This window comes from Hyperolius riggenbachi, chromosome 1 (genome assembly GCF_040937935.1).
Source record: "Hyperolius riggenbachi isolate aHypRig1 chromosome 1, aHypRig1.pri, whole genome shotgun sequence".
NCBI lineage: Eukaryota > Metazoa > Chordata > Amphibia > Anura > Hyperoliidae > Hyperolius > Hyperolius riggenbachi.
The window spans coordinates 188,262,484-188,277,939 of record NC_090646.1 but is presented as its reverse complement, the minus strand read 5'-3'; the positions used below and the strand labels follow the sequence as shown (position 1 = coordinate 188,277,939).

At 40.4% G+C, this 15,456-nt stretch overlaps 1 protein-coding gene across 2 annotated transcripts in view; it reads left to right on the top strand.

Moving 5' to 3' along the window:
* ARHGAP10 (Rho GTPase activating protein 10) overlaps nucleotides 1-7,725 on the top strand; it is a 371,566-nt gene extending 363,841 nt beyond the window's left edge. Inside the window, exons 22-24 of one of the 2 annotated variants that reach the window (XM_068279239.1) lie at nucleotides 175-324; nucleotides 2,549-2,640; nucleotides 6,760-7,725. In XM_068279239.1, coding sequence (XP_068135340.1) covers nucleotides 175-324; nucleotides 2,549-2,640; nucleotides 6,760-6,848 — 331 coding nt within the window. In that variant the 3' untranslated portion in view covers nucleotides 6,849-7,725. The remainder of the gene's footprint in view (nucleotides 1-174; nucleotides 325-2,548; nucleotides 2,641-6,759) is intronic. The other variant, XM_068279247.1, reaches the window with a different exon arrangement.
* Nucleotides 7,726-15,456: the final 7,731 nt, after the last annotated feature.

Here is a 15,456-nt window from a genome sequence, read left to right as displayed (position 1 = left end):
CAACTTTTCAGAAGATTTTCAAGGGTTAAAAAGTAGTCTTATACGCAGGAATATACAGTAGTAATTTTTTTATAAATAAAAAAAACTATAACTACTAGTTAACTGTAAAAGAAAAAAAAATACAATCTGATGAGCGAAATATTAAAACCATAACTGTTTTTTCTTTATATGCAGGACAACTCTGGTCCACGGTCCACTGGTATCCTGGGTAAACCATGAGACACCTACTGTATCAAGTGAACCTACCTCACCAGTTTCAACAGACCCTTCTCCTATAGACACTGAAGTATTGCCAGCGAAGCTGACCGTTTCAACATCTGACAGGTACTACATGCATGTTAGGCATTTGTTTGAAATTATATAATTTATCTCTATTATTTTTAAACACAAGACTTTCTATACTAGTTTTCACCACATCCATGAAGGCTTTATCCAGAATTTTGTATCCTGGAATATGGTTTTGATTAATGTTGGTCACGCCCAGATAGATGTGCTACAAATTTGAACTGTAATGTACAGGATCTTCTCAAAAAATTAGCATACTGTGATAAAGTTCATTATTTTCTGTAATGTACTGATAAACATTAGACTTTCATATATATTTTAAATTCAAATACACACAACTGAAGTAGTTCAAGCCTTTTATTTTTTTAATATTGATGATTTTGGCATACAGCTCATGAAAACCCAAAATTCCTATCTCAAAAAATTAGCATATGTCATCCGACCAATAAAAGAAAAGTGTTTTTAAAACAAAAAAAGTCAACCTTCAAATAATTATGTTCAGTTAAGCACTCAATACTTGGTTGAGAATCCTTTTGCAGAAATGACTGCTTCAATGCGGCGTGGCATGGAGGCAAACAGTCTGTGGTGTTATGGAGGCCCAGGATGCTTTGAAAGCGGCCTTAAGCTCATCCAGAGTGTTGGGTCTTGCATCTTTCAACTTTCTCTTCACAATATCCCACAGATTCTCTATGGGGTTCAGGTCAGGAGAGTTGGCAGGCCAATGAACATAATTATTTGAAGGTTGACTTTTTTTGTTTTAAGAACACTTTTCTTTTATTGGTCGGATGAAATATGCTAATTTTTTTAGATAGGAATTTTGAGTTTTCATGAGCTGTATGCCAAAATCATCAATATTAAAACAATAAAAGGCTTGAACTACTTCAGTTGTGTGTATTTGAATTTAAAATATATGAAAGTCTAATGTTTATCAGTACATTACAGAAAATAATGAACTTTATCACAGTATGCTAATTTTTTGAGAAGATCCTGTATATGTTGAGTATGTGTGCATGTCTGTGTGTGTCTGTGTGTGCATGTGTGTATAGGGGATGTGTGGATCACATTATGGGTGCACTATAATGCAAGTGTACTGCATAGTAGCACAGTATTATTGAGACATTAAAAGAAAAAAATGGCAGCCTTCATATTCTTCTAACATCAGGTTTATTTAAAGCAGTACTGCTGAGGCTTGCAGTGTCTAATAAAATTGCTCCACTGGATAGATATGAATATCACAAGTTGCCTGTAAGCACTTTTTCCATGGTTTAAATTTGTTCCTGGAGATCCTCACAATTTCAGCTGCTCACACACTGATAGTAGTACTATAATTGGCAGAAGTTTTCTCAATGGCTCGTGGCAAGTAAAGTGAGGGCATAGCCCCAATGCTGAAAACGCTGTATCTGCCCTGTTCAGAGTCATCTAGTTTTGTGTGTTTTCCCAGATACACAGGTCAATGCCTATAAAATTCTTGGGGGAAAAAAAGTGTGTGTAAACCGCTTAAATGTCAAAATTAAATAGCACTTGTCTGTTAATACAAATAGCAGGCTGTCATCATTGTGCAAAGAGAAATAAGGAGGCCATATGATCTGTATATAGTGCTGCCATCAGCAGCAAGATGGCAGTGCCCAGGTAGGCAGAAAAAATATAAAAGGGCAAATTAGCTATGGGAAATAAGTAATAGTGAAAACCATGTGTTATTTCAAGATGCAAATAATGCCTAATTGTGGGATCTATTCATAATTAGTTGAGATAATTAGAGCACCATTCCAGTTTCTTATATTCATATTAAAGAGACTCTGTAATGCAAAATGTTTCCCCTGGGTGGTAATCACCTTGGTAGGGGGAAGCCTCTGGATCTTATCGAGGCTTCCCCCGTCCTCCTGTGTCCCACGGTGGTCTCGCTGCAGCCCACTGAATGCACAGCCGACAATTTGTCAGGCTTTGCAATGTTTACCTTTCCCTGTTCCAGTGGGGGGCGCTGTTGCAGCTCTACGCGCGGAAATAGCTCATCCCCGTCGGGTCCGCTCTACTGTGCAGGAGACTTGCGTCTGCGCAGTAGAGCGGACCGAGAGCCGCTACTGCTCCTGTGCTGGACCCAATAAGGTAAATATTTACATCCACGCTTTTCGGAGGAGCGGCGAAAGACCATGTTACAGTTCTTTAAATGTGTGATTAGAATTGGAACAAAAAATTTTGATATTTTCTGCTGTGCACTTCCCATTTTGATTACCTTTGCTTTTTCTACCAATCTGTATTGTTCCAGTACACCCGGCAGGAAGGCCATAGCTGTCTATCCATGTCAGGCTGAACACAGCTCAGAGTTATCATTTCACGTAGGTGAAGTGTTTGAAAATGGTAAGTAATCTTTCTTCAGAAGCTACCTGTACCTTTGTAGGAATAGCTGTCCTCATAGATGATCAGTTTCGTTAACATAACATATTTTTGAAGAAAATTTGCAGAGAAGAATGTGATCAGCTGACTGTGAAGAAAGGAAAACCCTCTCTGCATACAATCCTGTTATCTTATTCCCCTGCAGCTTCCTGGGTAGGCAAAAACCGGCAGTAGAAGGGAAATATAATCAGGTGATCATATCCAGCCATTCAGATTTACAAAATCCCTAAGGTGCCCTTACAATTCAGCGTGGGTGTGTGATTGCTTCCGATACCCTGGTAATCCATTGGAAATGATTGGTTATTCCCATTAACAGATGAATTCCTGCTCGCCAATTTGATTAGATTAATGGAATCAATCTGTTGATCGGATTGGCTGGTGGGAATTTGGCCTTTAATGGGCATGACCAATCATTTCCAATAGGTTACTGCGGCGATTGAAAACGATCAATCGCCCCTGGAATTATGCGGTTAGTGGGTACCTTTTAAACTGATCACATATTTCTTCATGAATTCTGGAGTATATCTGTCTGCAATTAATGTTTAATATTAACCATTTCTGCTGCCTGGGCGTGATCCTCGCATCCAGGCAGCTGCTCTGCAGCAGAGCTGCGCTTTGGTGCGCGATCGCGCCCCTGCGCTGTCCCCTGGTGGCCCTGGGATCAGTGAACGGGAACATGGTTCCCGATCACTGATCCGTATCCCCAGCAGAAAAACTGAAGCGCTCTTACTAGAGGCTTTAGTCTTTCTGCAAAAAAAAAGTTTCCCGTCCTCCTTGTGCTTCTGGTGATCGAGAAGCACAAGGAGAAAAAATAAACTCAAGGTGGCCATCTTGTGGCCAACTAGTAAAACTACATCTACATATTTTTTACATTACAATTTACACATATAATAACATTAAAAATTGTTTATTTCCCACACCAAAATATTACCCAAATAAAATGTTTTATGGAAAAAAAAATTACAATTAAAAACAAAAAAAAAAAAACAAACATAAATAGTTACCTAAGGGTCTGTACTTTTTAAATATGCATTTGAAGGGGTATACTACGAACATTTTTTAAATTATAAGCTTGTAAATAGTGATGGACGCAAAACGGTAAAAATGCACCTTTATTTCCAAATAAAATATTGGCGCCATACATTGTGATAGGGACAAAATTTAAATGGTGTCATAACCGAGACAAACTGGCAAATAAAATACATAGGTTTTAATTATGGTAGCGTGGATTATTTTAAAGCTATAATGGACGAAAACTGAGAAATAATGAATTTTTTCCCAAAAAAAATTCTTAGCAAAATGTACCACCCAAAGCCTAATTAGTGGTGGAAAAAACAAGATATAGATCAATAAATTGTGTTAAGTAGTGATAAAGTTATTAGCGAATGAATGGGAGGTGAAAATTGCTCTGATGCATAAGGTGAAAAATCCCCGCTGGCTGAAATGGTTAAATTACTTACATATAGTATTTCCTAACCGATCTACGACCGCCTAATGCCGATCGGGGACGCAAAGTGGCTCCCCCAGGACTGCATAATGCCGAAATGCATCAAGTTCTGGGGGAGGAGATTAGTGGGGATCGTGCATCCCAGCTCCGCTCCGGGAAACAGCTGAAAGTGCTTGGACAGCGCTACGATCTAGTGCAGCGCTGTACGGGGGGACAGCTCTGTCACTGAGCTGTCCCCAGGAGAGGCTAACAAACAGATCACTCTCATAGAGACAATCTCAACGATTGGCAAAAAACAAAAAGACATTTTTAATTTAAAAATAACAATAAAATTAATAATAAAAAAAAAAAACTAGCAGCAGCAATCAGATGCCACCAACAGAAAGCCATGAAAAGGGGACAAGATTAATTTGTGTGCTAAGTTGTATGGCCCTGCAGCGAGCTGTTAAAGCTGTTGAATTGTAAAAAATGGGCTGGTCACTAGGGGGGCGTAAGTAAACCTGTGGTCCTTAAGTGGTTAATATGCATTTATTACTGATTAAGTTATATTTAAATTATAAAGTTGTTTATTTAAAGTACGCCTAAAGTCAGGAAAAGTTAGGTACTTACCTCAGTAGTGGGAAGCCTTTGGATGCTTTGGATGTTTTTTGGAGCTTTCTACATCCCATTGTTCCAGCATAGGATCTATTTAAATCTAAAGCTTGTCGAATAGGCTTCTTCTGGCTAAGCTCCTGGCCATAGACAAGCGCATCAGGACTGGGCATGTGTGAGCACGGTCCGTACATGCTCAGTAAGATGAAGTAAGAGGGAAAAAAAGCTGTGCGCAAACAGCTTAGATGTACTGGGCTTGCATGGGCCTTCCTTGCACATGCCCAGTCTGGATGCACTGGTCTACAGCTGGGAGCATGGCCAAAAGAAGAAGAAGGGCCTGTGGAGAAACGGTAACCTCTGAGGATCTGGGAAGCATTTGGACCATCCAGAGGCTTGCAACTACTGAGGGCATTATCTAACTGCACCTGTCCCCTTTACAGGTTTGCTTTAAATGCATTGTGTTTGTTAAAGTGACAATGAAAAAACTGCAATGAAAAAAATAGTCAGATGTACCCATGGAGAGGGAAGGCTCTGGACAATATTGCGCCTTCCCTGTCCCTCCTTGGTCCCCTTGTTCCAGCGCAGTCACCCTCGTTAGAGCTATTTGGCCAACTGGCCGAATACACTTCTGTGATCCTTCATAAGGCTTTGGGAACATTTGTGTCCACAAGGGCTCCCAAAGATAGATTGCTCCGTATCGCACAAGCGCAAGTGCGCTCAATTGCTTCGAAAGCCTTATTAGGGCTAGGTGGCAAATTTAAATGGGGTGGCAGAGCCTAAAGCAGGACACCATAGGGCAGTGATGGCTAACCTTGGCACTCCAGCTGTGACAAAACAGCTGTGACAAAACTACAGACAAATTCCTTTTAGGTGCAAACTTACTTGGCGAAATAAAATTGATTCTGAAAAAAAAAATCCCATCATGCCTCTCCCTCCCCGAGTTATGCTTCGAGCTGTCAGAGTATTGCAATGCCTCATGGGACTTGTAGTTTCACCACAGCTGGAGTGCCAAGGTTAGTCATCACTGCCATAGGGTAAGTATCTGACTTTCTTCACTACAGATTTGCTTTTAAGTTCTCATCCTAAAAGAATTATTAGAGGAAATCTTGGGTATGATTTACTTAAGCACTTGTGCAGTAGGTTTTACTGTGGTTAACGATGCAATCACGTGTTGAGAAACTATTAAAAAAAAGCAACTTCACTGTATATATGTATGTAAAACAGCCAATCACCACTTTCCTCAGCACTTTGTAGTATGAAGAAAAAAAGTAACTGTTGGCAACAACAGCATATGTCTCTGTTTAAAAAAACAAAAAACCTTGTAAAAAAAAAAAATAAAGTGTATAATATAATTTATTTTAAGGTATAAAATATTATTTATTCGTAATGCAAAAAAACACAACCACTAAGTAATGATATAAACTCCTTAAGTATTTCCCCCTTGAACTTCTTTCAAAGAACAACTAAAACAAATACTGAATTAATAGTAGAAACTAATGCTAAAAGAGTCTGTATATACTAGAGTCTATACTGGAGCCTCCTGTTTTCCTGTTGCTACGGGTCTTACCCCCTCATGCAGCCACATTGTTGTGACTGTAATGCTCTGATTCTGGAAACAGTAATCTGGCTTGCATGGTTTTTGGTGCTTTACACTCATAAGATACAGTTAAGGCATAAGAAGGTAAGAAAACACTGTATGCACTTTACATGCACATTTGGCCCATGAAAAAAGGTATTAGTCCATCACTTTGCTACTGTTTTATGTTCACCTATCTTCCTGATTGTGATTAGACTTTCCTTGTTCAATTTTGGATTTAGTTAGGCTTTGAATTTGTTGCAGGACCACCATGGTGCCTCTCATTGCCAGTGTCTATGTGCCCGGACTATCTCCTTGTTTATAATCCATCACTGTTTTCATTATACTGAAACAAGTTTGTTTATGGATGTGTTAACATTGCGGTTAACAATGTGGTTGAAAATTAAACTATATCTTGTTTATCTTTCTTTTTTTGTTTTCTTGAATCATCATCATTTCGTTCCTGCAGTACATAGCTCAAGGGAGCCGGGATGGCTTGAGGGAACTCTGAACGGCAGACGAGGACTAATTCCACAGAATTACGTTCAATTCCTCTAGCTCTATGCTGTTGATTCTCAGGCACTGTACATGGTATCCATGGATTTCCTTTCCAGTTTACGTATTTTTGTCTTGTTTGGTGACTGTGTAGACCACTTGACCAGAGCTCACATGGCCAAAGGTCGTTAAATGAAAGGACGTGAATTTTTGCCAAACTTAAACTACGTTTTATTTAATGTTTGCATTTGTTACTGTGTCTTTCTACTTGTTTTTATCTATCACTGCTACAAATGATTAGCTTATTTTATGGTTACTATGTCATTCATTTCACAGTTTCATTCCTGCTAAATCTATTTTGTGTCATTATATTACAATTCATGGTGTGATGTAATACTTCCCTAGCAACAGATAGACTTGGCATCCTTTGCATGGACAGACACACACACATCAGCACTGTACACCTACTTGTGGTGACTCAGCGGGAGTCATTAAACAAGATGTAGCTATAGATTTCACACCATCTAGACAGCTGTGCCCAACTTATGTCATTCAGCTGTGGACGTGCTACAAGTTCCAGTCCTGCCGGCTTCAGGCTTGCAGGGCATTATGGGATTTGTAGTTCAGCTGCAGTGGAGTGCAGTAAGTTACCATGCACCGTTCTAACACGTTTGAGTTTTCAATTATACGTCAATGGATGCATATGGGAGAGAAAAAAAAGCACAACCGTAGCATTTTATACTACTTTTTACTATCTACTCATTTGTAGAAGTCACTTTTATAAGCTTTTGTTTCTTCTGTTTTATTGTTTTTAAAGTATAGTTACTGCCAAAATAATTGTAACTTTATCTAAAATAAAATATTATTAGTTCTTTAATGCATTTTGTGTTTTACTGCTGAAACAAAATGAATCTGTTATACCGTGATACATTTATTTTTCATTGTATTTGTCCAGTAAAATTTGGATTAAATTATAATTATTATACATTTATCTAATGCTGACTCATTTTTTTTGCAGTTCTTCTTCCATACATAGCATTTATTGAACAATTCACATCACTTCCTCTCTGTGAGTGACACACTCTTTACTGACGCCAAAACTGACGGCAGACTGAGCCATGAGGAGAGGGGAAATTCCCCTCACACTTGATCAGTTAACTCTATGTGTAACTCTGTGTGACAGAGAGAAAGCTCCTAACAGCTACAGCTTCTGTGTCCTGTGTTTGACTGAAGTGTCTGAAGAGAGCAGAGGAAATGTAACTAATTGTCACAACTTTTCATACTGTTTTTGCTTTCAGAGTTTGATATTTGCTTTCTGTAGTCTGATATGCAACTCTGGCTGTGTGTTGAAGCAGACACCCCTTCTGCAATAGATTTGTCCCAATCTAGCTAAATCCTACTCTCTATAAATTACAGCCTTTGCCTCTGATATTTAACATTAAAAGTAGGAAATTGTTTACACAGCTACTTAGACATTATTTGTACATTGTAATTTTAGAACACTTGGGTATTGATAGTATTCCTTTAAATTTGAATGCAAGGGGAAATTATTTGCATCTCATTAATGATCCCTAATTAATACAATACAATCCACGAGAATGGTGTAATACAATTACACTTCTCAATGTTTAGTTATTTCGGAGGCTGTATGTCAGTGTTTGACTTAAGTTACAGATTATACTATACATCATACAATCTCAGTGGAATGTTAACAATAACCAATCAACTCAGTGCTGGAAACTAAAAATATACTGCACTCATTTTGAAAATAGAGAGGTTTGGAAATTGTATACTGGAATTCTTTTAACTGTATTACAATTATCACAGGTACTGTGAATGGAAAAAGGAAATTTGGGTGTCCGAGGTGCTTATGTTAATAGCAGCTATAAACTGAAACGCCGGGGCCACCAGCTATACAAGCAGCAGCTATAAATGGAAATTTGGATACCTGTATGCACCCACTATTTGTAGCTGCAATTAACATGACCACTCAACGTTCCAAGGCACCTGATATTTTTTGTAATGCGGTGAAGCCAGCCCAGATATTGGCAGGTTTGCAGCGGGGGAGGTGGGGACAGTTAGGGTGAGGTATTGGTAACGGGCTAGATAGATATTGGCGCGGCGTTGGTTAGGGATGGGCACCGTGGGTGGTTCAGTTAGGCGTTGGTAGAGGGTGGGTCAGTGGGTGTTTGATGTTGGTGGGGGGATTAAAGGGTTTGGCAATGGTGGAGGGGTTAGTTAGGGTTAGGCATTGTGAGGGGGTTAGGGTTGGGCATTGGTAGTGGGTAGATCAGTTAGGATTAGGCATTGGTAGAGGGAGGGCTTGTGAGAGAATAGGGTTAAATTTAGCGATAGTAAAATACAGATGAAATTTTGATTTACTGCCCAATAGTAGAATATGTGTAATTTTACTAGGGATGGGATGACTAATCCGGCGAATCCACGAATCCTTCGAATATTGGAAAAAACAGGATGGAGGAGCACCTAAAAAGGAGAGGAATATCTGTGTGCCCAAGCCTGGGGTCCCAGTACCATAGGGATCCTTTAACCACTTGAGGACTCAGCCTTTACCCCCCCTTAAGGACCAGCGCTGTTTTTTCCATTCAGACCACTGCAGCTTTAACGGTTTATTGCTCGGTCATACAACCTACCACCTAAATGAATTTTGGCTCCTTTTCTTCTCACTAATACAGCTTTCTTTTGATGCTATTTGATTGCTGCTGCGAGTTTTACTTTTTATTATATTCATCAAAAAAGACATGCATTTTGGCAAAAAAATGATTTTTTTAACTTTCTGTGCTGACATTTTTCAAATAAAGTAAAATTTCTGTATACATGCAGCGCGAAAAATGTGGACAAACATGTTTTTGATGAAAAAAAACCCATTCAGTGTATATTTATTGGTTTGGGTAAAAGTTATAGCGTTTACAAACTATGGTGCAAAAAGTGAATTTTCCCATTTTTAAGCATCTCTGACTTTCCTGACTACCTGTCATGTTTCATGAGGTGCTAAAATTCCAGGATAGTATAAATACCCCACAAATAACCCCATTTTGGAAAGAAGACATCCCAAAGTATTCACTGAGAGGCATAGTGAGTTCATAGAAGATTTTATTTTTTGTCACAAGTTAGCGGAAAATGACAGTTTGTCACAAAAAAAAAAAAAAGATTTCCATTTCTGCTAACTTGTAACAAAAAAAAATGAAATCTGCCATGGACTCAACATGCCCCTCAATGAATACCTTCAAGTGTCTATTTTTCAAAATGGGGTCATTTATGGGGTGTGTTTACTGTCCTGGTATTTTGGGGGGTGCGGAATTGTAAGCACCCCTGTAAAGCCTAAAAGTAGTCATTGCACTGTGGGCCTCTTAGCGCAGTTTGGCTGCAAAAAAGTGTCACACATATGGTATCGCCATACTCGGGAGAAGTAGTACAATGTGTTTTGGGGTGTATTTTTACACATACCCATGCTGGGTGGGAGAAATATCTCTGCAAATGACAATTTTTTGATTTTTTTTACACACAATTGTCCATTTACAGAGTTATTTCTCCCACTCAGCATGGGTATGTATAAAAATACACCCCAAAACACATTGTACTACTTCTCCTGAGTACGGCGATACCACACGTGTGGCACTTTTTTGCACCCTAACTGCGCTAAGGGGCCCAAAGTCCAATGAGTACCTTTAGGATTTCACAGGTCATTTTGAGAAATTTCGTTTCAAGACTACTCCTCACGGTTTAGGGCCCCTAAAATGCCAGGGCAGTATAGGAACCCCACAAATGACCCCATTTTACAAAGAAGACACCCCAAGGTACTCAATTAGGAGTATGGTGAGTTCATAGAAGATTTTACTTTTTGTCACAAGTTAGCGGAAAATGATTGTTATGGGTTTTTTTTACCAAGTGTCATTTTCCGCTAACTTGTGACAAAAAATAAAATCTTCTATGAACTCACCATACTCCTAACGGAATACCTTGGGATGTCCTCTTTGTAAAATGGGGTCATTTGTGGGGTTCCTATACTGCCCTGGCAGTCTTGAAACCAAATGTTTCAAAATGACCTGTGAAATGCTAAAGGTACTCATTGGACTCTGGGCCCCTTAGCGCAGTTAGGGTGCAAAAAAGGGCCACACATGTGGTATCGCCGTACTCGGGAGAAGTAGTACAATGTGTTTTGGGGTGTATTTTTACACATACCCATATTGGGTGGGAGAAATATCTCTGTAAATGACAATTTTTTGATTTCTTTACACACAATTGTCAATTTACAGAGATATTTCTCCCACCCAATATGGGTATGTGTAAAAATACACCCCAAAACACATAATATTACTTCTCCTGAGTACGGCGGTACCACGTGTGGCACTTTTTTGCATCCTAACTGCGCTAAGGGGCCCAGAGTCCAATGAGTACCGTTAGCATTTCACAGGTCATTTTGAGAAATTTGGTTTCAAGACTACTCCTCACGGTTTAGGGCCCCTAAAATGCCAGGACAGTATAGGAACCCCACAAATGACCCCATTTTACAAAGAGGACATCCTAAGGTATTCCGTTAGGAGTATGGTGAGTTCATAGAAGATTTTTTTTTTGTCACAAGTTAGTGGAAAATGACACTTGGTAAAAAAAACCCAATAAAAATCATTTTCCGCTTACTTGTGACAAAAAGCTAAATCTTCTATGAACTCACCATACTCCTAATTGAGTACCTTGGGGTGTCTTCTTTCTAAAATGGGGTCATTTGTGGGGTTCCTATACTGCTCTGGCATTTTAGGGGCCCTAAACCGTGAGGAGTAGTCTTGAAACCAAATGTTTCAAAATGACCTGTGAAATGCTAAAGGTACTCATTGGACTCTGGGCCCCTTAGCGCAGTTAGGGTGCAAAAAAGGGCCACACATGTGGTATCGCCGTACTCGGGAGAAGTAGTACAATGTGTTTTGGGGTGTATTTTTACACATACCCATATTGGGTGGGAGAAATATCTCTGTAAATGACAATTTTTTGATTTCTTTACACACAATTGTCAATTTACAGAGATATTTCTCCCACCCAATATGGGTATGTGTAAAAATACACCCCAAAACACATAATACTACTTCTCCTGAGTACAGCGATACCACATGTGTGGCACTTTTTTGCACCCTAACTGCGCTAAGGGGCCCAGAGTCCAATGAGTACCGTTACCATTTCACAGGTCATTTTGAGAAATTTGGTTTCAAGACTACTCCTCACGGTTTAGGGCCCCTAAAATGCCAGAGCAGTATAGGAACCCCACAAATGACCCCATTTTACAAAGAGGACATCCCAAGGTATTCCGTTAGGAGTATGGTGAGTTCATAGAAGATTTTTTTTTTTGTCACAAGTTAGCGGAAAATGACACTTGGTAAAAAAAAACCAATAAAAATCATTTTCCGCTAACTTGTGACAAAAAGTAAAATCTTCTATGAACTCACCATACTCCTAATTGAGTACCTTGGGGTGTCTTCTTTCTAAAATGGGGTCATTTGTGGGGTTCCTATACTGCTCTGGCATTTTAGGGGCCCTAAACCGTGAGGAGTAGTCTTGAAACCAAATTTCTCAAAATGACCTGTGAAATGCTAACGGTACTCATTGGACTCTGGGCCCCTTAGCGCAGTTAGGGTGCAAAAAAGTGCCACACATGTGGTATTGCCGTACTCGGGAGAAGTAGTACAATGTGTTATGGGATGTATTTTTACACATACCCATATTGGGTGGGATAAATATCTCTGTAAATGGACAAATGTGTGTAAAAAAAATCAAAAAATTGTCATTTACAGAGTGATTTCTTCTACCCATCATGGGTATGTGTAAAAATACACCCTAAAACACATTGGTCTACTTCTCCCGGGTACGGCGATAGCACGTGTGGCACTTTTTTGCAGCCTAACTGTGCTAAGGGGCCCAACGTGCAATGACTACCTTTGGGCTTTACAGGGGTGCTCACAATTTAGCCCCCCCCCCCCCCCCACATGACAGGACAGTTAACAAACCCCACAAATGACCCCATTTTAAAAATAAGACACCACAAAGTATTCCATGAGGGGCATGGTGAGTTTATAAAAAAAATTCTTTTTTGTCACAAGTTAGCAGAAAAGGATACTTTGTGAAAAAAACAAAAAACAACAATTTATGCTAACTTGTGACAAAAAACAAAATCTTCTATGAACTCACCATGCACCTCACGGAATACTTTGGGGTGTCCTCTTTCCAAAATGGGGTTATTTGTGGGGTCTGTCCTGGCATTTTAGGGCCTCTGCAATCATTACATGTATGGCCAGTATTTCTGCTATACTCCTTATATTGGGCATACAGGTAGTGCATTCTGGGCTGAAAGGAAAAATGAACGGCAAACATCCCTTCATTCGCATCGATCAATGTGGATGAACAAATATCTGCCAAAAAATGTGAAACAAAAAGAAAAGAAAGAGGGACATAGGAGCTGCCACCCCAAAAATCCAAACCCACCAGCTCGTATGCCCAGGCAATCCTGATTTATTCATCCACATTGATCGATGTGAATGGAGAAATCATTGCTTGAGTTCTTTTTTGATACAAAGTGCTTGCCAAAGCATATGAACCCCAACACCACACCTTGGCCCATATGCCTCGGCAAACGTATCTTTTTTACTGTGGAGGAGAAATCTCGTCCTACAGCGCTGCATGCACTGATTTTGTGTAACCTGACAGAAGCGCAATGCTTCTGTCAGGATGCACCATCAGTGCTGCAGCTGATTGGTCGGTCGGTCGGTCTGGATGGAAAAAAGAGAGAAGAAAAACGAAAAAAACAAAACAAAAAGGAGGGGAAGGCGTCCGCCTGGACATAGGAGCTGCCACCCCAAAAATCCAAACCCACCAGCTCGTATGCCCAGGCAATCCTGATTTATTCATCCACATTGATCGATGTGAATGGAGAAATCATTGCTTGAGTTCTTTTTTGATACAAAGTGCTTGCCAAAGCATATGAATCCCCAACACCACACCTTGGCCCATATGCCTCGGCAAACGTATCTTTTTTTACTGTGGAGGAGAAATCTCGTCCTACAGCGCTGCATGCACTGATTTTGTGTAACCTGACAGAAGCGCAATGCTTCTGTCAGGATGCACCATCAGTGCTGCAGCTGATTGGTCGGTCGGTCGGTCGGTCGGTCTGGATAGAAAAAAGAGAGAAGAAAAACGAAAAAAACAAAACAAAAAGGAGGGGAAGGCGTCCGCCTGGACATAGGAGCTGCCACCCCAAAAATCCAAACCCACCAGCTCGTATGCCCAGGCAATCCTGATTTATTCATCCACATTGATCGATGTGAATGGAGAAATCATTGCTTGAGTTCTTTTTTGATACAAAGTGCTTGCCAAAGCATATGAATCCCCAACACCACACCTTGGCCCATATGCCTCGGCAAACGTATCTTTTTTACTGCGGAGGAGAAATCTCGTCCTACAGCGCTGCATGCACCGATTTTGTGTAACCTGACAGAAGCGCAATGCTTCTGTCAGGATGCATCATCAGTGCTGCAGCTGATTGGTCGGTTGGAAAAAAAGAGAGAAGAAGAGAAAAAAAAAAAAAAAAAAAGCAAGCAGCAAAGCACTTCAATAACATTAACTTTTTAAACTTTATTAAATATGTTCAAACCAAACAATAACATTGGTAACCAAATATTAACTTTTTTGCTTACCTGTTTTTTGTTTTTTTTTTGTTTTTTTTTTGCCTGCGAGCTGAGGATAAACTTCTCCTCCCCCATGGGTCAATGTGCAAAGTGCAAATCGCACAGATATGTGGCGAAGTACATTATGCATTCTGTCCCAAGTGAAAGGAGAGGTTTCTGGCAGGCCAGTGTATTTGGATCTCTCAAAACCTGATGTTTGGGTTCACACTGCATACTGGCCTATCCGGTCGGTCGAGCCCGCCGCACCGTCTCGCCCAAAATAGATCTTCAGGGAATACCACAAGAGTAGCATTCGGCCTAGTAATTAACTGCGTCGCCGTAGACTAACATGACTTCCGGGCCGACCCAAATTGCCGCAGAAGCCACGCAGTAACGTAGGCATGCACTAGCGTTAAGTCAAGCACTTCCGGCGTAGGGGGGGACCGCAAAGTGTGACTTTTGCTAGGCAATTTGCCCTAACGCATCGCGCCAGTGTGAAATAGCACTGAGAGACCCTTGTGTGCCTACTGCTGTGTCTGTAGTTCCCTAGGTTCTAAAAGTGTGCCTTCTCGTGGTACCTCTCATAACACTCCCCTAGGCATAGGCCAGGCTGGTCAGGACAGCGGGGACAGTAAACGGGGGTGTCACGCCTTATTCCAGCCTTGCTGCAGACACGACATCTTTTTCTGGGGTTGCGTTGAGTTGGGGTACTGGGAATCGGGTAGGCGTAATGCCTTCCATGCAGCCGGCTAGTTGCATTTGGGGGTTGGGCTCTGTCACCTTCTGGATAGAGGAGTGCCGAAACAATGTCTTCCTGGAATTGAAGGAAAGATCCAGTTCTCCCAGCCTTACTGTAGAGAACAAAGCTGTTGTACATCGCCAATTGAATTAAATACACAGACACTTTCTTATACCAGCGTCTGGTTTTCCGGGAAATTAAATAGGGCCCTAACATCTGGTCATTGAAGTCCACCCCTCCCATGTTGGCATTATAGCTGTGGACGGCG